Source organism: Astatotilapia calliptera, chromosome 3 (assembly GCF_900246225.1).
Source record: "Astatotilapia calliptera chromosome 3, fAstCal1.2, whole genome shotgun sequence".
Lineage (NCBI taxonomy): Eukaryota > Metazoa > Chordata > Actinopteri > Cichliformes > Cichlidae > Astatotilapia > Astatotilapia calliptera.
In genome coordinates this window covers 3,586,333-3,611,313 of record NC_039304.1, presented here as the reverse complement: position 1 = coordinate 3,611,313, position 24,981 = coordinate 3,586,333, and the positions used below count along the sequence as shown (strand labels likewise).

The window sequence follows — 24,981 nt, the reverse complement described above, 5'->3', positions numbered from 1 at the left end:
TTGGAAATCTAAAACTAGTCAAACACTCAAATGTTCATGCTTTTTATAGGAGGACACAGCAAAAAGGACATCGGCGCAGAGTGAAGAACTGCCCTTGATAAGGACACTATGACAGCCATATATAGTAAGTGAAGACTTTCTGTGTATCTAAAATTGCATACAGCACAAGTAACTTACTTTGCAACCATTAAAATAGGTTGTAAAGTAAGTTACCAATACAAATAGGTGATGATGCATTGTAGTGGTTGGTCTCAGACAAAGAAGGTCAACAGATTTATGAATGCTGGAAGGTAAGGAGAGACAACCAAAAGGGGTGTTAGCATTACTGTAATGTGAACTGGATAGACTTCCCATCTAGGAAAAAAAAGAGGTAAAATTATGCGTAAAATATATCTGTATTAATATCTGTATCTGTATAAACAGAAATATCTGTTTGCTAAATGAAGCCGGCTGGAAAAGGAAAAGAAATTACATTTTAAGTATGCTGATTTATGTTCATACAATCACACACACATATACACATACACACACATATATGTGTGTGTGTGTGTGTGTGTGTGTGTGTGTGTGTGTGTGTGTGTGTGTGTGTATATATATATATATATATATATATATACACACACATACTAGGGGTGCAACGATACACAAAATTCACGGTTCGGTTCGATACTTTGGTGTCACGGTTCGATATTTTTTCGATACAAAAAAAATGTTCATGCCTTTTTAATTTGTCATTTATTAAGATTATAAATATATATTTTAACTCAAAAGTACAGTTTTTAAATTTAACCCTAACCCTTGTGCGTGTTTTTTATTTTGACAGCGAATGCGCACCTGCGGACCACTTATGTGCAGCCCTGGTTATTTAGCTCGTCATATTGCAGCCACAGAAATTATTTTGTCCATGAAACCATAAAGCTGCACTTTCTTTTTGCCTTATAGTCTGATTTGTCATAACTTTTCCGTTTTGTGGTAAGCTTTTCTTTGGCTGTCACTTCTTCACCCTGACCTGTCTTATTTGGCTCAGCAGAACTGAAATGCTTTTACACACTCACTCACATAAGCTCAGCGATTCTCTGCGCGATCAACCTCTCACATGTTTAAGCTGCGGGAGATTTCACTTGTCATGTTTGCTTAGTAAGCTAACGATTAATAAGACGATGTCAGAGGAATTGGTGCGCAAATTATCATCACTCACAGATCAGTGCTGTCGCTCTCTATACACAGTTCGCACGATTGCAAAGTGAAAGCAAAAAAACAAGCGCAAATTCAAACGCGACTTCAATATGTCACATATTGACAGTGGCTCACCGATGCCAATGACATAATTACCCAGCTACATTTCTGAAAGAATGCAAAAGCATTGACATATATTTTTCCTACAATAGCCCGACGGGCAGGGAAGAGATAGATTTTGGTACCCCGACTGAAAAAAATCGCTAGCTCCGGGACGTCGGGCTAGCGATATTGCAAGCCCTGTATCTGATTGAGGAATCACTCATCTTTGGAAAAGAGAGTTTATTACAGAGAGATGGCTCTTTCCAAAATAAAAGCTATACTATCCGCTTCTTCTGGGCTATATTCTCAGCAGCATAAGGAGAATCATGTGCTAACAGCTGTCTAAATGACTCGGCTAAAGTTAGTAGCATGCTTGTTGTTTTTGTCTTTGCACTAGGATGATGTCGGTGTAAATGTGCAGTCATATTCGTTGTGTTCCCACTAGTGCTTTCAGGTTAATCTCGTTGAAATGACCTTAACGCCACAACACGGCAAATCTCCGTTAACGAGCTACCGCCGATCGCTCCGTGCATGGGGCTAGACGGCCAACACGTTAACGAGCTAACTGCACTAGCACTCTAGTTCCCACCCATGTAATTGAGCATTGCGTGACACATCCAACATACTGTTTTACTTTAGTCCATGACTCGCTTACCTTCAGGGTCATACGTCACATGAAAACCAAAATAATTCCAAACGCCAGATCTGAATGAGGGTGGGGGAGGTGCCCTGCGCTCTTCCTTCTGACTATGCTGTCTGTGTTGAGCGCTCAGTGGATCTGCGCTCGACAGTGCAGCCTAGGTGGAGTAGTCGAACACAGATTCACTGAGCGCTCAACACAGACAGCATCGTCAGAAGGAAAATTGATAAAATAAATTACAAATGTTGTATTGTTCAATACATATGCGTACCGAACCGAAAGCACTGTATCGAACGGTTCAATATCGATACGAATATCGTTGCACCCCTAATATATACACATATATGTGTGTGTGTTTCTTTTAGAATGTTTAAGTATGTAATGAGAATAAACTTATAAAATGAATATTCCTTGCTTGATTGATATGCTATATGTATGTTTTAAACATCAAATAAAGATTTCTTTCAGATGTTACATGTGAATGTGTTTTCTTAGAAATATATGAAGGGTTAAATTTATATTTTTTTGAATGATTTTAAATAAATTTAAATTGTATTTTGAAATATATTTTATTAATATATTTCAAAATATACAAAAAATGGCCAAAAAATATATGTGCTAAAAAACATTTCAAAATATATAAATATATTTCAAAATGTATTTTAAAATACATTTTGAAATATATTTCAAAATATACAAAAAATGGCCAAAAAATATATGTGCTAAAATACATTTTAAATATATAAATATATTTTAAAATGTATTTTAGCACATATATTTTTTGGCCATTTTTTGTATATTTTGAAATATATTTCAAAATGTATTTTAAAATATATTTTTTTACCGTATGGGGGGAAACAAAGAATGGTCCTACCGGCTCGCCACTTCAATATGAAGAAGATTAATTCAAAGGGAGGGAACAAAACCTGACCTGTAGGTCAGAAAAACGTCCATTGGCACATCAAGTTCGATTCAGTTTACCGGTAAACAAATATATTTTTCTGCAAGCCTATGTAACAATGCAAATCATCATCAACCAATGTACAACAGTTAAATTATTAATTATCTTGGCTACGTAGCTTAATCTATACATTCCAGTAGCGTTCGCTACAAACAATACAAAAACAACAATAAAGGAAAACAGCTGTCTAACAGACAGCATAGCCGAATTCAAGGCAACACATAACAATAATCATTCAATCGCACTTTGTTTCAAAGTAAGCCCATTAAAGTGCTTAAGTAAATAAAAGTGTTCAAAAACAGCGGTTTTTGAGCCGGAGTTCTGCTCGTGGTGGGAACGCCGCCGCACAAAGTCATTTTTTAATCGCGCAAACGATCGGCTGGTTACTGACAACCAAAAGGTTGTTTTTGGTAGATATTAAAGATCATGGGTGGGCGGGGCAAATGGAGCAGTTTTCTACAGTCGAGTAAAATTCCAGGAAAGAGCTGGGTGTGGCTTTCCTTTAAATCACATGATCAACAGCTTTAAGATGGAGGCAACTCGCTCAGTGTTTCCTGTTTCATTCTTAGACTGTGGCGATGGTAAGTAGCAGCTTTTCACTTGTTACCTGGCATCTTTTCAGCCACCAATGATAGTCATTGTATGTTATCAACATTTCACTAACTATGTTTTCTCTCATGTTTAAAATAGGCCGACCAAGAGCAAAATAGGTATGTCTGCAGACTCTGCTGTAGCCAAAGTTATCAGATCTCCTGTGTTTTTAAATCCCTAACTGCTCGATCATTATCATTTTAGAAGACAACAATTTCTCAAAGGAGGTTGAAAACTAATGCCTACAAGATTACCAAGAGGAGGGTTCGGGGCTCTTACATGACTCCGGGAAGTCAACACTTGGTGGATGAGGTGTGTTACCTTTGACACTTTTAAGACAGTCCTGTTTATCACTACTAACAATAAGCAAATATGTTTTCACTCAACAGATCCTTCACAGCATGTTGTTTCTGGGCAAAATCAACAACATCCCCTTTTCTCCAGAAGAAATCTTCCCTAATCCTTTTGTTTTGGGTTCTTTAATGAGAAGATATCCCAGGCCTTTAAAGTTGTATTCGACTCAGCTTCCCAGGCGAAGTCCCTTCTCCTGTGTGCTCGACATGGTAAGATAACTCTTCTCACATTTTCAGTCAATCTGACAAACTTCCAGTTTTTAGGAAAGTATAATGCAAAGTGCTTTTTTACTGAGAAATCCAAAGAAAATCCATACTGTACCTTATACTTCAACATATGCTTCTAGCTATACTTCTCCACCAAACACAGAGACTGCAGGAGAGCTGGAGACTTGCTTCAGAATTTGTTAGTTCTAAATAATGTCTAACAGACTCATTATTGGAGATGCTTACAGTCTTCAAGGCGTATATGATGCTGTCACTGTGTAGCTGCTGGATCTGTTAAGCTCAAAGACTCTAAATTCAGCGTGTTTTGACAGCCCGGCATAGCAAAATAGAAAAAAAAAGGTCAATTAGCAAATTTAATTATAAATTAGTGAGAACAAAGATGGATTTTTGCTTATTGATTTAAAATTAAATAGATTTTTGTGACATGTTTCACCCCCTATCTTAAAATGTCTAAACCAAAAGCATCCAATGGTCCTGCATAGTTAAATAAGTCAAGCAGCGAAACAAACATGTTGATCAACTTTATATTAAAAACAACTATATAATCAGGTGCAACACTTTGACCAGATCTGTAACTGTTTTCAGATCGTCCTGCAAAATAACTCAGAGAATGAAGAGCAAATAAAGCAGAGTCTGCAAGATCTCCTCACAGACTTGGACTTAGAAGAGAATAATAAAAAAACAGCTTTCGTCTCGTCCACCATCTGCATTTCTCAAAAATCCCAAACCAACAAATCAGAAAGGTACTGCGGAGTCTCCATGTCCACCAAAGGTCCTAACGCTGGGAAAATTATGATTGCTGCCTCCTGTCTTAGCAAATGGCATAAATATGTATCTGGTGCGGTGATGACCTATTATCCAAACACAGTCCAGAAAGATTACTTTGATGGAACAATTGAAGTACCTGGAAATATCAGGTGTGAGGCTTTTTGTCTCCGTGATGGTGCCAGAATGAAGCCTTGCAGATCATGTAAGAATTTGTTTGGCTTGAACACAGAAGACCTCAGAGAGTGGCCATATGGTAACTGTGCTGAAGCTGAGAGCCTGAGCAATTTGCTTGAAAATGAGAGAGAAGTTGAAACACATGTGGATGAATACTCAGCTGAAAAGGACAACAGGCAGAGAGCTGAGGATGAGGTTGGTAGGGTTCTTAGAACTGTGTTGCAAAGGATTCGGTTTAACTGGACAGGTGAATTTTACAACCCAGAACAAGAGTGAGATTTCATGAAATCATTTGCATTCATCATTCTGATAAATCAAAGATTCTCTGCTCTGACAGCATCTGTGTGGATTTTCTGTAATCACAGAGACGTGTATAAGCATGTTTACTTTCCATCTCCATGTAATTGTCACATTTAATAATTAAAACTGGCTTCTATGGGTTTTTGTTTGTTTGCTTACATATCTAGTGTTTAATGCAATATGAAGCATTATCAGACAGCATTTATTGGGAAGAATCCCATGTTTATACTGGTCTGTACCCAGGGTACACAGAAAATAAAAACACATGTTTTCTTATTATGATCCCAACTATAATTTACTTAAGCAAAAGCACTACATGTGTAGTTACAATATTTATAGCAGTTACTGTTGAGCTTTAAATTTATCATCTTAAATGTTTATATGCTGATTATATTGCTTTATATAAGAAAGGCCTAACTCTGAGTACACTCTGTGCCAAAAAGTGCTGACAGGAAACTGCATGCTTTTGCAGAAACGTGCTTTTGCAGCTAGAAAGTGAAGCTGATATATATCAGTTTTAATTAGTTTTTACCAACTGCTTGCTAGGGCAATCCCACGAGTTTGGTGTTTTTGTATTGAACATGATTCCAAGTGCTTTCTATAACACATAGCAGAGGTGCCACAACAAAGACTGAGAAGAGGACAGGAAGAGACAGTGAAAGAGATGCACTCCTTCGCCATTCATGTTAAAGCGTTGCATAGCTTTAATTTTAGAGAGTGTTGCATAACTTTAGTCATTTTTCTACCACAGGTGAAGCCAAGAATTGTGAAGCTCTCTTTTGGCCAAATACCAGAATCTGTAAGAAGAAGAAAAAACAAACAATCAAATAGGTCATTATTAAGAGAACAACAATCTCTTGATGATTATCCACAGTGTCTTTGATAACTGTGAGATACAAACTGTCAAGTATATACACATCCCAGCAAACAATAGCTGTGTTTGACTAAAGCGATTAATAACAAGGACAGAGCTACAATCACTACAGTCAAACATAAAGGGCTTAATCCTGAATCCAAGTCTGAGCTGTGATGCCGTTGGTGCTGAAAGCTGCTCAGATCCTGAAGCTGCACGTTTTGTCTCTCTCTAACCAAACCAGCAGCAAAAGAAGACACATTTCGCTTGACATAAACATTGTCATGAATTCCCTCTTACTTTTGCTGGTTTGCTTCCACCACCATTAAAACACACACAGAAAAACAACACAGCACAGCTCTCTGGCTCTCTCGGTGTACTTTAAGAACACCGTTTCCCATCTCAAATCTCTGTTTTTGGCATTATTCGCTTGCTTGTTATGAAGCAGTCTACCGTTGTTTACAGCCTTTTTTTTTAATGACTTCCGACAAGACAGCCTCATTTCTGCTGTTCAATACCAAATTTTATTTATTTTTTTCAAATTAAGTGAAACTGCAAAATGCTCTGCTGTGTCTCTATTAAAACCTCTTATTAAAACCTCTGAATCACTTCAGCAGCATCAGCCAATGTACATTTGTTGAGTCGTGGTTCTCGTCTGCTTTTGTTCTACTGCAGAATAATATTTTTAAGCTTATCTACTGTAAAAAGCTAGGCCAGGAAAATCTGCTTCATGGTTTTGTGTTTTATCCTCAGTTACTTTGACACAAAAGCATCTGCTGTGATGCTCACACCTCTGATGAAGTTTCACAAGTGTCAGTACTGATAAATGATCAGAATTATAATGTTTCTGACTCTCTGAGTAAGAATTAAATGGAATCTAATTGGGACCTTGTGAATTGGAATTGAACAGGTTCTAGAAATCAGTGATGATACTCAGCTCCAATACCCACCTATGATATTAGGCTGACGAACGCTGACTGGGTTTCATTTACCAGCTTTTTATGTTCTTCCTGCAGTTTCCTCCCCACATCACTCATCTTAACTTTTTTCCAGTCCTCCTCAGTCTAAACAGAACACACAACAATACAAAGAAAAGCTCAGGTGATTGATCTCTAACACTAGGCATCCCCAGTCTTATTCTTAGCAGTCTAACTTCTCACCATATCTTTGAAGGCCTCTCCATTGTAGTAGCGCTTGGATGCTGGATACTCTATCGTTTTGTCACATAGTTCCAGGAAACTGGAAGCCACCAGATGCAGCTCCTCTCCGTCATAGCCGTACAGCTTTTTGTCCTCACGCGTCATCAGCACAAGCTCGTCACATGGACATGAGGTGCCCTTTACCACACCAATAACCTGCATTTTTACAATCTCGGGAAGGTAGAATTTTCCCCAGGCGTTAACTTCATCATCATCCCCGTTGTATTTGGTGTTCTCAAGCTCTTCTATCCACAGGTCAGCACCACTTGGCTTCTTCAGGTGAACGCACATGCTTTTGTTTTTGGAAACAAAATCTTTCACCCATTTCAGGTACTTTTCACCTGGAAAGAAGCAGACAAGGAAATATGGATGAATGTAGAAGTGTTGGAAAAGACAAATAGCAAGGTTATCCTACAGCAGTTTGTGAAAATGTTGTATCTTGAAATAAGCAGGCAAAATGAGGATCTCACTTATCTCATATGTTCTGACTACCGACTTTCTTCAGTTAAAGGACAAAAAAAGGGCACACTGGAGGCTGACAGAGTGTGCAATGGTGGGAATCATTTTGCAGAACTCACTAAAGTTTGTTTCTCCTGGAACAAGCTTTTTACACTTCGGCAAATGAAAATACTGTGTTAAACTAAAAAAGAGCACCAGACCAAGGTCTACAGTACTAACAGAAAAGCATGCCGTTACCTGTTGCCTGTCGACACAGCTGCTGATCTTCCTCACCAAAAAAATGAGGATCCCTGAAAGGAATAGAAAGGTTATGTTAAAATGAATGACTGTCACGGTGATCATGGGAAGCTCCGAAATATCACAACAATAGCTACGAAATCACAAAATGCAGTGTGATGTCTGTAAGCACCAAACATGACATCTCTGCAAATTCATCTTGAAACATGTAGGTACCTCACACGTACAGCTGCAGCCATCTCAGCCATTTATCACTGTGGCTGCCAAGTGGCTGCCACTTCACAAGCGCATGGCACAACATAGAAGAGCCACCTCCACAGGACAAGACTCAGCAGTCCATCTGCATCTTAAGGATAAAGGACACTCTTTCGAGGATGCTAATGTTCACATTTTGGACAGAGAGGACAGATGGTTTGAAAGAGGAGTGAAAGAAGCCATCTATGTCCACTGTGAGCGACCATCTTTGAACAGAGGCGGGGTTTATGACACCAACTCTCTGCCATCTATAATCCAGTTTTGAGATCCTTCCCAGACGCCTTAACGCCCACTCACATCCTGGGCCATCTGACCTCAGGAATTCGCATGATAAGGTGGGGCCAGGTTTCACAATGAACTCACCCGAAACTCTGGCTGATTGGGGCCCACACCCAGTTTCCCACCTTGGCTCAGGTGATTAGAGGATCATCAGGGGGTCCTTTTGTCCCTCTGTGGGGGGATACTCCCACTAGGTTTATATCTGGGACTCTCCACCATTTGACCTTAGAACTGAAGAAGCTTCTCGGATGAGAGGTGAAACGTCTTCAAGTAACTTAAAGAAGTCCAGACGCTTTTCTTTGCAAGCTCCTTTGACTACGATGACCTGGATGACTGAGAACCTTCACAGACATAAGGTGAATGTGACAAACAAAGCGCCTTCTTGTTCTCTGTGATAATGTAAAGTTATTAATGAAAAAACAAACGAGTAAAAAACGGACTGGAAACATGTCTTCAATCAAAACTCGACAAAAACAAAGAAACAGCCTCACTTCTCTGCAACGCTCCCTAAAAATGACGTTACGTGTTACGTACCAGTGATTTCTATACAGCCCTTTATCAAGCCGAGAGAAAGTGACGCAAAACCCTCCAACTAATAACGACTAGCAGAGAGGCTCAGCTGAGTGTAGTTACTAGTGATGTGCGGATCGATCCTGAAATATCGATTCCTCCGATACCAATCATTTATGTTCTAGAATCGATTCTCACATTAAAATATCGATATTTTAGTAATTTAGAGTAAATTTGTAGTTTGTCATTAACAGGAACACAGTGGAAAGAAACTATAACATTCGGATTGCCTACATTCAAAGGAACTACTTCCTCTTCCGCCTTTCATAGTCATGTGCGAAATACGGCTGTATAAATGTCTCGCAGCCCCTTGGCGTGCGCACTCACAACAATGGCTGAGCGTAATTGTGCGGATGTATTTTACCTCCACAAACAGCTGAGCCGTGGTTTGCAATAAATGTGGCAAAAAAAGTGAGGTGTTGTGGCCATACTTGCCAACCTTGAGACCTCAGAATTAGGGAGACATTCAAAAGGGCTGTTTGGGCGGATAAATATATTTTACAGGGTTTATTTATCGGATAAAATACGTTAAATGTCACCGTTATTATTGGCCGGCCCGGAAACAGCGGGGGTGTCCAAATTCAGAGGCTGCTTCCACCTGAGGACCGGCCTTCGCGGTCTAAAGAAAGCCGGGTAGTACGTCACGAGCTCCCTCGGTGGAGTGAAACTCTGCCGTCTGCTCCTTGCTGTCTAAAATATAACCGGACACTGACGTAAACTCTTCTGTTTAATCAGTTTTCTGTTTGATGTTTATTCAGCTGTGTGAAAACCCCGGAGGAACCCTCCCGAGGGAATAATAAAGTTTAATTTAATTTAATCTAATCTAATAACTTTAATCTCAGCCAAACCGATTTACTCACGAACAAATAAAACACTGAAAAAGCCAAACAAGAACATTTTTAAGTTATCAAAGTGACTTGTACATCATGTTTAACCCGAGTGGTGAAAGACCGCGGGGGTTTGAAGACGATGTGTCGGCTCAGATATTTGAAGTTTACACAGCTACATTCTCACCTGAAAATATGTTAAAAGTTTTTTTGCGACCCAGAAAGAGAAATAAGAGTGATATTAAAACTAAGTCGCTGCCGTCATTGTTGGAAACTGGAATTGGCTGGCCGCGCTATGAATTCTGCGATATGGTTTTTCAACTTTGTTGTCCGGGTGGAAAATCTGGAGAAAGGTGGGATTCTCCCGGAAAAAGCGGGAGGGTTGGCATGTATGGTTGTGGCAACATCACTAACCTTGTCAAACACCTCAGAGTAAATCATATCACAGAATATGACGAGCGTATGTTGAGGCGAACTGAAGAGGAGGAGAGGGACAGGTGCTGCTAGGGTGAGAGTCTCTCACGGAGTCCTTTAGTCCTCCAGGCAGGCAAGGTGTTCAAATAGCACACAACTTTAGTTTTTTTATTTCTATATGATGAACTCTGCATTATTAAGTGATAAGAAGAAGGTATTCTGATGTCCTGTAATCATTATGACGCTATAATTTGAGATACAATAAATAAAATCCGTTTTGTACAAAGTATCGGTATCGGATCAGTATCGTCGATACCACCCTGAATATTACTTGGTATCGGATCGGAAAGGAAATCAGTGGTATCGCACATCACTAGTAGTTTGTACTTTGAGTTCACTCAGAGCCCACAGAGGACGCAGCGTACGTGATGACGTCACAGCCCTTTACCTCCTTTACTGTCACTGTGATTAATATTTACACACGAGACACCTGCAGAGCTCTGACGCTAAGCTAGCCACACAGCATGCTAACACTAAGCTAAAGCTAGGCTAGCCAAGAACCCAGAGTGAGGTTAAAGCTAGTGATGGGCAGATGAAGCCTCATGAAGCACTGAAGCTTTTCATCCAATTGGTTCACCCCAACGCGAAGCTTCTTGAAGCTTCATTTGCTCTAGTAGGACACCTACTGGACGTAAAAATATTAGTTGGCATGAATTTGAAGAGTGTGGCCTTTTTGCACACAGCCTGTAAATGTCAACAACAAAAGGAGTGTGTAAAACATGTATATTGTAGTGATGCAGTGTACTGTGTATATTTATACTGGCAGTATGGAACATGATTATTTGGAAATGCCTAAAATGGAAATGATCATATACTGTGAGGTGAGGTGTGGACAGTGGTTGTGCTTTTGTAACATTGAGGCAAGAACAGTGATTAGTGTTTAGGGGACACATCATTGGTTTTTTGTTAAAAAGAAACAGTTTCTCCACTGTGGCAGGTCGTAGGCGATTTTTTTTTTCTAAACTGTCTCTAACTCTCACTAACCGCAACTCTCCATCAAACGCCCACATTTTGTCTGAGGGGTTTATATCGCTGTCATAGCTCGCGGCAAAGTTCGAACCGCTTCCTGAACCAGTCACGTGGTACAGCCGGGCAGCGAGGCTTCGGACGTCATCATTTTCAGCTCCTCCCATAAATGAAGCAAGCCTCGATACGCGCTTCGCGGAAACGCCCCCTCCATTACTCGACACACGCTTCGAAGCCTCGATACAGAACGTCACATCACTAGTTAAAGCTGAGTAAACACTGACCCCAGACCAGCACCGTGATAAAGTGAGCTGCTGCTGCTGAACTTGAACAGGTAACAAAGTGATGAGCAGTCAGGCTGCAGGTTTCTACCTGTTCATGTTTCTACAGTAGAATCACTTTGAAGTGTCTTTGTGCTGTTTCATCTTTGATTTGTGTTCATAAACACTCAGAGAAACATCACGTGACCTCATCAGGATCTGTGTTGGTGTGTGGGGCTGTACCTCAGCTTTATGTTGTTACATGCTCATTTGTTCATTTCACACAGTAACATCAAAGTAATGTTATGAGGAGTAATGAAGTAACGTACTCCATTACTTTTAATTAAAGTGTTCTGTGTAATATGTGTAATAATGACTGTTTTGAGTAATGACCAACACTGATCACAACAAAGAGGAAATGCCTCCAACATGCACAAACATTTGAGCCACAACATGCAGTTAATGTGCACAAATGTCTTTGATATGCTGCTCAGTGATGGTGGTGACTGTCAGAGCAGAGCTACTGAGAATCAATAAGTAATATCAATGATGGGATCAGAATCACTAAATTCTTCTCATCCCTGTCAGTATCATACATGTGCTGTATAATGTGATAAATGTAGAGGTGCTGGCTGTTCTCTCACTCTGCTGTTTAGCTGTAAAGGACGCCTCCCTGCCTTTGTCTCATTCATGACCTTTAATAGTCTCTTCTAACATGCAGAGATCTGTATGATCTGTTTCATAGAGTCTAACCAGCCTGTACAGGTAACAACAACAGTCACTGCATCACTGACACACAAACGTCATCTCTGTCAATAACAACATTCATACATGGAATAAAAACACATCAGTGGATCATTGCTGGAGCTGATGTTTGTGCTCCTGGTGCAAAGGCTCTCAGTTTCCTCCTTGAAATAACATCAGTGGTGGGTCAGCGACATGCTTTCTTTCCCTCTCAGGTTTAAATATCTGGGACTCTCCACCGTTTGGTTTTAGAGCTGAAGAAGCTTCTCAGATGAAACGTCTTCCAGAAACTTAAAGACGTCTCTTTTCTCTCCAAGCTCCTTAGATCACATGACCTGGATGACTGAACCTACAGACATATTGACCTGGTTTCATGGTCACATGACAGGTCAGAGGTCAGCGACTGTAACTCAGTTCCTCCTGTTAATGTGAACTCACTGAGTGTTTGTGGTTTACCTCTCAGATTGACTGAAGATGATGATGGAGGAAGAGGAGGACAGAGCAGAGTCTGCAGTGTCCAGCTGTCCGTCTGTGAGGAGCGACCGGTCCAAAGGTCTAAATCCAGACTTCAGTGGTGAACCTGGAGCAACGAGGTCAGAGAGCTGAACTCACTGAGTAACAGAAATAATTCTGCACTGACATTATAATCAGTGTTGACTCTGGTTGATTGTCTGACTGTGTTTGTGAGCTGAGAGGAAATGAAAATGAGTTTGTAACAAAAATCAGTTTTGTCCAGTTTTCCTGTAAAAAGCTGAACTCTAATCTAAGAGGATGTTACTGACAGGAAACAGCTGCATTATCTGCAGTCTGTGTGATCACAGCTGCTTCAATCATGTTTGTGTCTGCAGAGGTCAGAGGTCACAGTCTGCAGGGTCCAGCTGTCCATCTGTGAGGAGTGACCGGTCCAAACGTAGCAATCCACTCTTCAGTGGTGAACCTGGAGCAACGAGGTCAGAGAGCTGTGATGACTCCTTTACATGTTTGTGTTTCCTGGATAAATATGACCTGAAACATCCTCAGATTGTTACAAAGATTCATTAAAAAGAAAACAATGAAAGAGAAAAGATCCAAATGTTCGACTTGGTCATTTGCTGTTTGAGGACAGTGATGCTCATATCTGTGGGGAAAGTGTGACCTGAGTGGGTTCATGTTTGTCTTTAAAGAACAGAGCTGCTCTGATTCTCTTTGTGTCTGATCTGTTAAACAGTCTGAGAGGTCACACAGAGACCCAGCAGCTAAAGCCTGGATCATACTGGCTGCTGTTACTCCATCAGGACAACACTGAACCACAGTGGTGTGGATGTAGTGGATAAATCCCACCATACTGATGCTCAGAGTTAACCACAGGGAACAAAACCAGATGTTACCTTCAGATTGTGACCTTTGGAGTGGACGATGCAGATTTCAATAGAGAATAAATGTTGTTGTTTTTCAGCTGTGAAGAAAGAATCTAATTTTCTGAACTGAAGAATTTATGATGCTGGAAACAACATGGAGACTATAACACAACATTTCCACTGTGTTCATAGAATGAATGTAAAACTGTCAGACATTCATTAAATATGCAAAATGTCTACAGAAGCATCAGAGGGTCAGACGTGAAGCACTCAGTGATTTTGATCAAATGACTCATCAGTTATTGATCTGTACTACACTGATCTACCACGTTAGTAAAGCTGGTGTTCTGGTGGTGGAGGGAGACTCGGATCATGTTCTGGTTTTGGAGCAGTGATCTGCTGATGGTTCAGTTTGATGAGCTTCTTCAAAATCATCCCTGACATCACCACTGAAAGGACGTCCATGAAAACAGACTGAAAATTACTGATATGTTCACAATCTGAGAGTTTAAAGCTTGACAGACTTGATTCAGATGAAGTTATTTGAGCAGAAACTCCTGGATCTTTATCCTGTGTTGAGCTAATCCTTCATGGTTCCTCCACAGAGTGGAGCAGCAGAGCTCAGAGGTTCCCAGTGGTCAGTCTGCCCAGCAGCATCAAACACAGCTGGACTCCATATTTATGGTCTGTACATGTACAACAACTGTATGTATGTATGTGTATATATATATATATATATATATATATATATATATATATATACATACATACATACATACAGTTTGGTCACCTCAAACATGGAAAATCTCTGGCTCTCACAGACCTGTAACGTCTTCTGTAAGAAGCTTTTCTGTCCCCCACTCGTTACCTGTATGAATGGCACCTGTTTGAACTCATCATCTGTATAAAAGACACCTGTCCACAGCCTCAAACAGTCAGACTCCAAACTCCGCCATGGCCAAGACCAAAGAGCTTTCGAAGGACACCAGGAAAAGTATTGTAGACCTGCACCAGACTGGGAAGAGTGAATCTACAATAGGCAAGCAGCTTGGTGTGAAGAAATAAACTGTGGGAGCAATCATCAGAAAATGGAAGACATACAAGACCACTGATAATCTCCCTCGATCTGGGGCTCCACGCAAGATCTCATCCCGTGGGGTCAAAATGATCATGAGAACGGTGAGCAAAGATCCCAGAACCACACGGGGGGACCTGGTGAATGACCTGCAGAGAGCTGGGACCAAAGTAACAAAGGTCACCATCAGTAACACACTACAACGGCAGGGAATCAAATCCCGCAGTGCCAGACGTGTTCCGCTGCTGAAGCCAGTGCATGTCCAGGCCCGTCTGAAGTTTGCCAGAGAGCACATGGATGATACAGCAGAGGATTGGGAGAATGTCATGTGGTCAGATGAAACCAAAGTAGAACTTTTTGGTATAAACTCAACTCGTCGTGTTTGGAGGAAGAAGAATACTGAGTTGCATCCCAAGAACACCATACCTACTGTGAAGCATGGGGGTGGAAACATCATGCTATGGGGCTGTTTTTCTGCCAAGGGGACAGGACGACTGATCCGTGTTAAGGACAGAATGAATGGGGCCATGTATCGTGAGATTTTGAGCCAAAACCTCCTTCCATCAGTGAGAACTTTGAAGATGAAACGAGGCTGGGTCTTCCAACATGACAATGATCCAAAACACACCGCCCGGGCAACAAAGGAGTGGCTCCGTAAGAAGCATTTGAAAGTCCTGGAGTGGCCTAGCCAGTCTCCAGACCTCAACCCCATAGAAAATCTGTGGCGGGAGTTGAAAGTCCGTGTTGCTCGGCGACAGCCCCAAAACATCACTGCTCTCGAGAAGATCTGCATGGAGGAATGGGCCAAAATACCAGCTACTGTGTGTGCAAACCTGGTAAAGACCTATAGTAAACGTTTGACCTCTGTTATTGCCAACAAAGGTTATGTTACAAAGTATTGAGTTGTATTTTTGTTATTGACCAAATACTTATTTTCCACCCTGATTTACCAATAAATTCTTTACAAATCCTACCATGTGGATTCATGGATTTTTTTTTTCACATTCTGTCTCTCACAGTTGACGTGTACCTCTGGTGCAAATTACTGACCTCTGTGCAAGTTCCCCCACCTAAAATGATGACAATCGGTGGCTGACTAAATACTTTTTTGCCCCACTGTATATATCAGCAATCAATCAGAAAATCATTGGTTCATATTACAATTAAATATGAACAGGCTCCTTAGATGTAAGCAGTTCAGATCTGATGTCATTTACATTCTTCACACAGCACATTCGTCCAGGCTGACAGGTAAACATAGAACTAATCTCAGGTAACATGACTCATAGTAGAGATCCAGTAAGAAAGATTGCAGGCTCTAATATTATTACCACACAATCCAAGGACACACCAACAGCTCAGATTTGTAGAACTATTTAAACAAATGTCTTCTGAATATTCAATTCAGGTTCACAGTGGGGGGGGGGTTTCGTGGAATTTTTTAAATAAAGTCTGCAACACAGAAAGAGCTGTGATCAAGCTATTTATTACTGCGCCAACACACATCAAACATCACAGTTCAGTCATGTCAGCGCTGCCACAGAGGTCGTGCTCCTCCTCCTTTATGCCTTCCAAGGAAGAGGGAGGAAGTTACAAACTGATCCTACCACACTTCACGTGTCTCGCTATGAAACCTAACGCATCAATGGTTGTGCTGTTTTGTGCCCTTGGCCTTATCAGCACCTGTAAAGGGAGTTGTTTTCTCAAACTGCTGAAGTAAGTTCATCTAGTTTTAGCAACTTTCACTGAACAGTAACAGTGTCACAACTAAGCATATGCATAAGCACTTAAACACTTTAAATGAGAATAACAGAACATTTCTATTACAGAGGCTGGAACCTGTCCCAGTAGTAGGTAGAGCACACCTGGACAGGTCACCAGTCTGTCAGAGGACTAACACAGAGACAGACATCAGAGTAACAAATCTATTTAAAATTAATGTAAGTTTGCTGCAGCTGTATGTATGAACATGTGTTTCTGTGCTCACAGTCCACCTCTCAGGAACCTGCAGTTCACTTTTAGTCTACTTTAAACAGACCTCACAAAAGGCTGATGTGGCTGGATCAGTAGTCTGATTTGAGTACGATACCTTTGGCCAGGGATTCATCTGGTGCATCGCTTCACTGCAGTCTTACGTATTTTCCCCACACCTGAATAAAAAAATACTGATATATACAAATAACAGCTTCAGCTGATGCAGCCTGACTCAATCCTAGATGTTCAGCACACAGAGACACAGAGGTGCCGTTTAAAGTTTAGTGTTAACCTGAGTCACTGATCATTTGCAGTATTACAGAGTCTGGCAGTCTTTGCATGATGTCCACGTCACTGTAAGTTTCTAGCTGACTTCACTGCAATTTCAATTTCAATTTCTGCTGTTCACAAACGCTGTCCATCTAATCTGACTGAGCTGGAGCTGTTTTGCAAAGAAGAATGGGCAAAGATTTCAGTCTGTAGATGTGCAAAGCTGGCAGAGACAGACCCTAAAAGACTGGCAGCTGGAACTGCAGCAAAAGGTGGTTCTACAAAGTGTTGACTCAGGGGGCTGAATAATTACGCACACCCCACTTTGCAGTTATTTATTTGTAAAAAATGTTTGGAATCATGTATGATTTTCGTTCCACTTCTCACGTGTGCACCACTTTGTGTTGGTCTTTCACCTGGAAGTCCAATAACATTGATTCATGTTTGTGGCTGTAATGTGACAAAATGTGGGAAAGTTCAAGGGGGCCGAATACTTTTGCAAGCCACTGTATATGTAGACACAGGACTACAAGTAGAAGATCAGACATGAAAGTGGAGATAACACAGAAGACCTGCAGCAAAGGTCAGAGGTCAGACTGGGCCCTGGATTCAACAATGAGCCAATGATCATCAAGCAGTGACTAAAGCAGAGCCCTGACCTTCTGACATTCATCACACAGTCAGAACAAATGTCTGCTGATGACTTCATCTCATGAAACGACTGATAGATGTCAGTTCATTGATCAGCTGAGCTGCTGATCTTCATCGTCACAGAAACATTCAGCTTGTTTCAATCAGTAAATAACTCCCACTACTCCCAGTTTGAACTGTTCCCACTCAAAATGCTGTGAGAACAATGATCATTGTAGAACTTCACAAACATCACGTGTTGTTTTCCACATGTAAGATCAGCAAACACACAGAAACTTCCTGTTGCCACACACGGCCTCTAAAATCTCTTCCACGCTTTCTGTCTGAAGTCCACTCTCTGTGTCGGATCCACAGGAAACAACAAGATCTTATTAACATGGTTTTCAATGTGTCTCCTTCCAAAAAGTCCAACCAATGAACAAATGTGTGTATTTGTGGAGGCCGAACAAAAGCATGACACATTTCTCTGTTTCTATAAACTGGAGTCAAACACAAACATGAAGAGTTTCACTGACAGACTCCAAAATGCCCCCACAGTGGATCAAAGGGAAATCCTACAGTGTGGCCAGAGACTCTTAATGGCTCCAACATCAACACATCCACAATGTTGGATCCAGTTCTGCCTCACAGAGTTACTAAGACACACCCTCTGCCAGCATCACAACAGCTCCACCTGCTTCACCTGCCTCCTCAGCATCTGTACACCTGAAGAGAAAAGAAAGGCTCCAACAGCTCAAATCTACAAAGGATTCATGAAGTTTCATCCAACAATAACATGTTTGCCTTCCACAGTGTGCTGTTAGACACCACTGTACCTCTGCCATTTCAAAAAGAGCAGCTTGGGAACATTTTGGCTCCAAACACTTTGTGTTTAAGTTCTTTGTTTTCTTTGTGAAGCCGACAACATCTGGAGCTTTGTGACTCATAGAAACATCATTTTGTTCTTTAGATGACAGCAGATTGGGACTGAATAATCAATCACTATCAAACCAATAAAGACAAACATGCTGATTTTACAGGAACTTTGTTGGAGAAGCTGCAAAGACATGAAACTGGTGGAGATCCCAAACCAGTTGATAGTGCTGGTTATTCCAAATAAAGCTGTTTCCCTTTGAGATGAAATGACTTTGTGTCCTGATATATAATAAAGATGTTGTTGTTTTTGAGCCCCTGTATTAAAAGTAGTTTAAAGTCAGCTTGAGTTTGATGTCTTTATGTCAAAGCTGCTCATGATGTTGAGCTGCTGATGGAATAAAAACAATATAAAAGCATGTAGTCCAGACTTAAATGTAGCCTGTTGTTAGCTGAGGTCCACACACAGTGTTTGACAGTGTAAAGTGTGTGAAAGGGCTGCTGGTGGAGCTCACTAGGATGAGCAGGTGACCACGAGGTGGAGAGCAGCTGGCCTGGCTTTGACCCGGGCCACGCCCCCTTTCTCTCTGCTTTGCTGTCACTTATCTTCACTGCTCTGTCCAATAAAGCTGAAAAAGGCCCCGAATCAAAGAAATCTGCTGCAGCCTCTGAAATGTCTTCTGTTTCCTTCCCGACGGCTTTTTCACCGTCAGCCCATCAGACAGTCCAGCAGCATTTATGATGATGTCATGATGTTGAAGAGGCTGCTACGGTGGCCTCCCATGACCCCCAGCCTCATCACAGCTGAGATGCAGACATTTGAAAACATTCAGCAGACAACTGAATAACAGTCCAACACAACAGTCTGTGTGCAGACACACACTGACCTTTCATATAGTCAAACACAGCTGGTTGAGTCATTTCTCTGTGAGTCTAAAGTGAATCTAGTATTTGAAAGTCCACTTCCTGTATTTGTTGTTGAAGACTTCTTCAGCTTCTTCTCAAGGACATCAGCTGCTTGTTTGGCAGCAGAGGCAGTTAAGAAGCTTCCTGAAAAACACTGAACAGTGAGTTCACTGTGGCATATGACAGATTCAGCTTTCTGTGTGCAAATGTGTCTGTGTCGACCTTTCAAATGCTGTTGAATCCAAAACATCAGCGGCTCCTCGGCTGCTCACTTCATGCACTTCTGTCTGTGTGACAGTCCAATGACATCACAGCTGTTTCCAGCCCCAGTGTCTCAGGACTGGACACCTTTAAACATGTCGAGGATCAAACAGCGTCCAGCTAAACACACATGAAACTATCAGAGCTGACAATCATTCCAATAACATCTAATGGTTCATGTATGTAGACACAGGACTACAAGGAAATGGCTCTCAGCATCTGGCTGTGGGAACACATGAGTCCCTGTTTGTGTTCAGATTGTGTGCATGTTTTAGACGTGTGTCACATGTAGAAACACAACAATCCCACAATGACACACAGATGTGTTTGACACAGCTGTGCAGCTGTAAGTTGTTTCTAATGATTCATTGAAGCTCTTCTAACATTCTGGAGACGATCAGTACATGAATCTGTTCAACACGACAACAATTTGACTTCAGTGTGAACGTTTGCATTAAATAACCTTCTTCATCCAGCTGACAGCATCTTCATCCTATGATGTGAACAGTTCCTCCTGTTGATGACAAACCTCTGACAGGATCTGCTTGAGGAGCTTTTTCATGTGCAGCTCTCTGAGCTCAGGGCTGAGCTGCTGTTTCATCTTTAAGAGCTGCTGCCTCCTCGCCGGACTTGTTCTCCTCTTCTTCTCCTAATGACACCATTTCTGCTTCATATTAAATTCAATAAAGATGCTGACATGTATCTGTAGCAACAACATCATTGAATCTAGAACAACTGGAGCCAAACCAGTGGCTCTGCTGGGATCACTGGTGAGCCAACACTTCCTTGTTGATGCAGATTTCAGGGCTTCCTTTTGCTCCTCCGTTATAACTGTTCTCTCTTCTCAACACATGATGACACAAAGGAATCAGCAGTGACAAAGATGATGCTGAAGAGAAGCACACACTTCACACATATAACAGAGCAGTGCAGTTACACACACCTCTGCTCGACATCAGGCCTCAAACAAAGACACAAAACACTAACTTGACTCTAAACAGAAGAAACGAGCAGCTGTTTCTGTTCTGTGCTTATTTATATTTGACACACATGCTTCTCTTTGTGCAAACACACATCGCACTATAAGGGTAACCTCGCACACAATGATTGGACAGCACAGTGATGATGCTGGGAGATCCTATACGCAGCAACACAGAAACACTGAGAACTTTAAACAATGATGGAAAGTGTTATAAATGACTTGTTGGCCTCTGATCTGTCACAAACAGCTGAAACGTGTCTCTCATGAGTCACATGAAGGTTTTTGACAGAAAGGACAAAAAGTAGCTGCAGTCAGTTTGTGTCATTTTTATATTTATTCATCTGGGAGAAAAATCTGAGGGACATTAAAATGTGTTTTCAACAGAGACAAGAACATGAATATAACAGAACAGGTAAATGAACATGTTTCAAGTAAACAGCTGGACTGATCAGGTCCAAACACAGAGTGATAAACTTGTCAAACAGCTGTCATATCTTTATATAGAAGCTCTTTATAAATGCTGCTCACTGCAGTCTGTTTACTAATAATGTCAAAGTGTTAGAAACACAGAAACATCAGAATGGTCTTTGTTCACAGAAACCTGTCTGGGATCCTTTGTTGTTCTTTTGATGCAGAGTTACATTATAAATATAAAGAGTTATTTCAGAGTCTCATCAGTTTTCCTGCATGTCTTTATTTAACACATCAGCAGGGCTGAAGCTCTCATGTTAAACACACACTGATCTATGGACACGTTCATGTGTTTCTAACAGAACCAGGCTGTTATCAGCCTGCACTAACATTATGTCACACACACTGAATGTAACAGTGACAGTTTACATCATCACACAATCAGCTGTGATTGTTTCACTGTCATCAAACGAGTCAACAGGAAGTAGAATCAATAGAAACCAATCATTTACTGACAGCATGTCTGATGGAAATAAGTGCAGATTATGTATGAAGTCTAACTGCACACAGTAACTGTGTTACAATAAGGACTTAACAGCGCCCTCTGCTGGAGTGTTTCAGTACTGCGTTAACTAGAATACACCACCTCCTCCTCACACCACCTGCTACAGCTCTACTCTTCTATGACTACAGTCATCCACAGCACTGATGTGAGGTCACATGGTTCATATGTAAGGAGCACAGCTGACCTCAGGTCAGTTTAATGACTGTGAGCAGCAGCTGTGTTATTGTCACTGTGACAGGGAGACACTCTCAGACACAGCGCTCATGTCAGCTTGTTCTCATGCAGGAGGATCAGGAGCTCCATGTTTGTCTTTCTGTTTGAATCATGATGTGTTTGTGCCATCAGAGTCTGTCATGAGTACTCAGGGTTTCACAGCAGCTCTTCTGGATGCTGACGAGGACTCCAACCTCATGTTTCACCTCTCTGAGCTTCTGATGTCTGTGAACACTCGTGTTTCTTCTCTGGGCTCATCTGGACAAAAACACCTTTCTGTGTTTGGCTGCAGCCTCATTCTGACTGACAGGAAGTGTGTTATCCATGAGCTGCACTTCTGTGAGGAAGTTTCCTGCTGTGTTTCCTGTCTGTGGACAAACACGAGTGTTCCAGCTGAGGACTTGGTTCCTTCCACCTGTCCATACAGGACATCACGCTGTCTGCAGCTCTGTAAATGCAGCTCCAGGTCCTTCCACGTGCTGCTCTGTATTTGTGCAGTTTGTAGTGTGTCCTGGGAAACGTAGCACACATGGTGTTCTTCTGCTGTTTCCTCCTTTCACTGAGTGTGAAACACTGACGCTGTGCTGTTGTTCACAGAGGGGAGCTGATTCTAGCTGCAGCTGGACTCTGTCATCTAACTGAATGTGTTGGTGCTGATCACGGGGCTCTGAGGGGGGAGCAGCAGGAGGACTCTGGATGCTGACGTCAGTGTATCTGTGGAAGCTCCCACAGCGTGTCTGTCATTCAATATTGTGCTGTATATTGTATCTATGCAAAGATGAACAGACTGTGTGTTCACTGGTCTCTGTGCTGCAGCTCTGATGTCATCATCACTCCCTCCTCCACCCTCAGCAGTCCCAGCATGCTGCTGTGGTGCACCCCACCCTCACTCTACACCTGAGCCACAGACCACACCCTCCACCTCAATATACACCACAGTTTTCTCTGCTGTGGAAATGAGATCAGGAGGAAATCATCATTATTATTATTTAATAAACGCTCACATTAATGTGGGCTTATTTGTTTCATATTAGAAACATTAGTTGAGTGTTTTTAGTATAAAATGGTCAAAGTCCCTCTTTTTGCTCCTCCCCTCACCTGTGGATGGGCGGTGCTGTTACCGTGGTGACAGCTTGGATGTGTTTCAGTCCTGCCTGGTTATCACTGCAGGAATCTTTCACATTTATTACAGGTAATAACTCTGATTTTTCTGTGTATTATGAACCAAATGTATCCTGATACACACAGAGATGGATGAGCAGAGGTTTTTTTGCAGTTTATGTAGTTACTATGGACTTAATGCATACATATTATTAAAATTAGGGCTATAACAGTTGTATTGATGTATAGCAACTTGAAATGCTCCCACAAATGGCTCCACAGCATGTAAAAATATAACAAAAGCTCTGGCGGACTTGGTTCTGTGGTCAGTGACTGATGATGTCACACAGACTGTGTTTGTCAGGAACAGTGATTCTGATGTGAGCCTGCTAGCTGACAGCAGACCTGATGAAAGCACATGTTCACATCTGTGAGGACAGACTGGACTCTTTGACTGCACCTTGGTTCTCCTCAGAGGTCTGTACAGGAGCATGTCCACCCCCACTGAAGATCTCAGTCACTGTGAAACATAGAAAGCTGCTTGTGTGGCCTCTGCCTCACATGTAGATACAGCTACAGGTTTCTCTGTCAGTCAGACTGAAACAGTGTCCTGATGCTGCATCATTCAGCTCTGTGCCCCAGTCAGCATCACTGGGAGCTACCAGTGTTTCTGCCCTTTTCCTGTAACACTACACTCAGCACAGGCTCAGCTGGTATCCAGTGTTGGACTTTGGCTTCAGCTGCTGTGATAGATCCTCTAACATAGATCAGCTCTGCTACATGTTGTTAGATAAGTGCAGCTGCTGTCATGTCCTGATGTTTCTCTGGCTCAGCAGCTTCTCCATCAGAGGTTCACATGGAGCTGATCCAGTATCTCCAGTAACTGTGTTCTGTGCCTCACTGGTTCATCCTTCTGTCTGTGTGACGTCAGTCAGATGTTGAAGTTAAACTCTGTAATCTTCACTGTGTCACAGAGTTCAGTGAGTCCCGTTATTCACAGTATCAATCAGATCATCAGAGAACAGCTGATCAGCAATCAGTGGTGCCAACAGCGCCTCCTGTGGTGAGAGGATGCAATAATGCAATGTAGCATTTTTCCACTCAACACTTGCAGTCATGGAAACTGTCTGTTGGATCTGTGTGACGTTGCTTTCTTGGTTAGAGTTCCTCACAAATGTCCAGATGATTCTTCTAATGAGGCGTCGACCATGTTTGCAGCTCTTTGGAAGAAAACGTCGCCCTTTGCCATCCTTACTTTTCTTTGACTTCTTCAAATGCAGCTGAACTCCAGCTGGTATTTTCTTGGACTTTGCAGCTGTTTCTGGTCATCAGTTCATTCCTGCAAACCTCTGAAGCTGAACAACAATGATGCTGCATTGCTGGCTGATCCCAAAAGGTTGATTCTGTTCATCTGGACGTTTTCAGAAACGTTTGCTCACTGATCAGGTGACTTCTTCAGTCTCAGCTGACTGCAGCTTTACAAGCTTACAAACAGCACATTTGCACAATGACTGAAAGCAGCAGCACCTGATATATATGATACTAATATAATACATATACATATATAATCCATACTAATGATGAAGGAACTGAGCTCACAGTCCATTGTTCATTCAGTGAACTACTCAGTTTATTTTGGGCCTCAGAAATGCTCACTCTGTTTGTACATCACTGTCAGCAATAGACTCATTCTGCTGTGTGGACAGGAACACATGTGACATCACTTCCTGTTTGTTTGTGACTGAAGAGGAAGAAGTTTACAAGGAATCATTTAGAAGAGTTTCAAACATCAACTGATTGAATCCATGAATCTGAAAACGTGTTTGTGAGTGAAAGAGACAGACATGTACAGACTGAACTATCTGTTCAACAGTCAGAGTGTTTCTGTAACAGGAGACACTCTTTACACTCCACTCAGCACAGGGACACTGAGGAACCAGGAGACCAGAACATAAACCCAGGATAAA

At 41.6% G+C, this 24,981-nt stretch overlaps 1 protein-coding gene and 1 long non-coding RNA gene across 3 annotated transcripts; both read left to right on the top strand.

Annotated features, from left to right (window-relative positions):
• The first annotated feature begins 2,845 nt into the window (after positions 1 to 2,845).
• Positions 2,846 to 5,286, top strand: LOC113016845 (uncharacterized). Of its 2 annotated transcripts, XM_026160012.1 has the most exons (5): positions 2,846 to 3,460; positions 3,570 to 3,589; positions 3,675 to 3,782; positions 3,860 to 4,033; positions 4,637 to 5,286. In XM_026160012.1, the coding sequence occupies exons 3-5, from the start codon at positions 3,750 to 3,752 to the stop codon at positions 5,267 to 5,269; spliced, it is 840 nt and encodes a 279-aa protein (XP_026015797.1). In that variant the 5' UTR covers positions 2,846 to 3,460; positions 3,570 to 3,589; positions 3,675 to 3,749; the 3' UTR covers positions 5,270 to 5,286. The 2 variants fall into 2 exon arrangements, with proteins under 2 accessions (XP_026015797.1, XP_026015791.1); XM_026160006.1 differs by having other exon boundaries at positions 3,570 to 3,782.
• Positions 5,287 to 12,919: 7,633 nt separating this feature from the next.
• On the top strand, positions 12,920 to 14,449 carry LOC113011665 (uncharacterized). The gene is made up of 3 exons (XR_003270599.1): positions 12,920 to 13,009; positions 13,265 to 13,366; positions 14,359 to 14,449. It is a non-coding gene; the product is annotated as an uncharacterized LOC113011665 (long non-coding RNA).
• Positions 14,450 to 24,981: the final 10,532 nt, after the last annotated feature.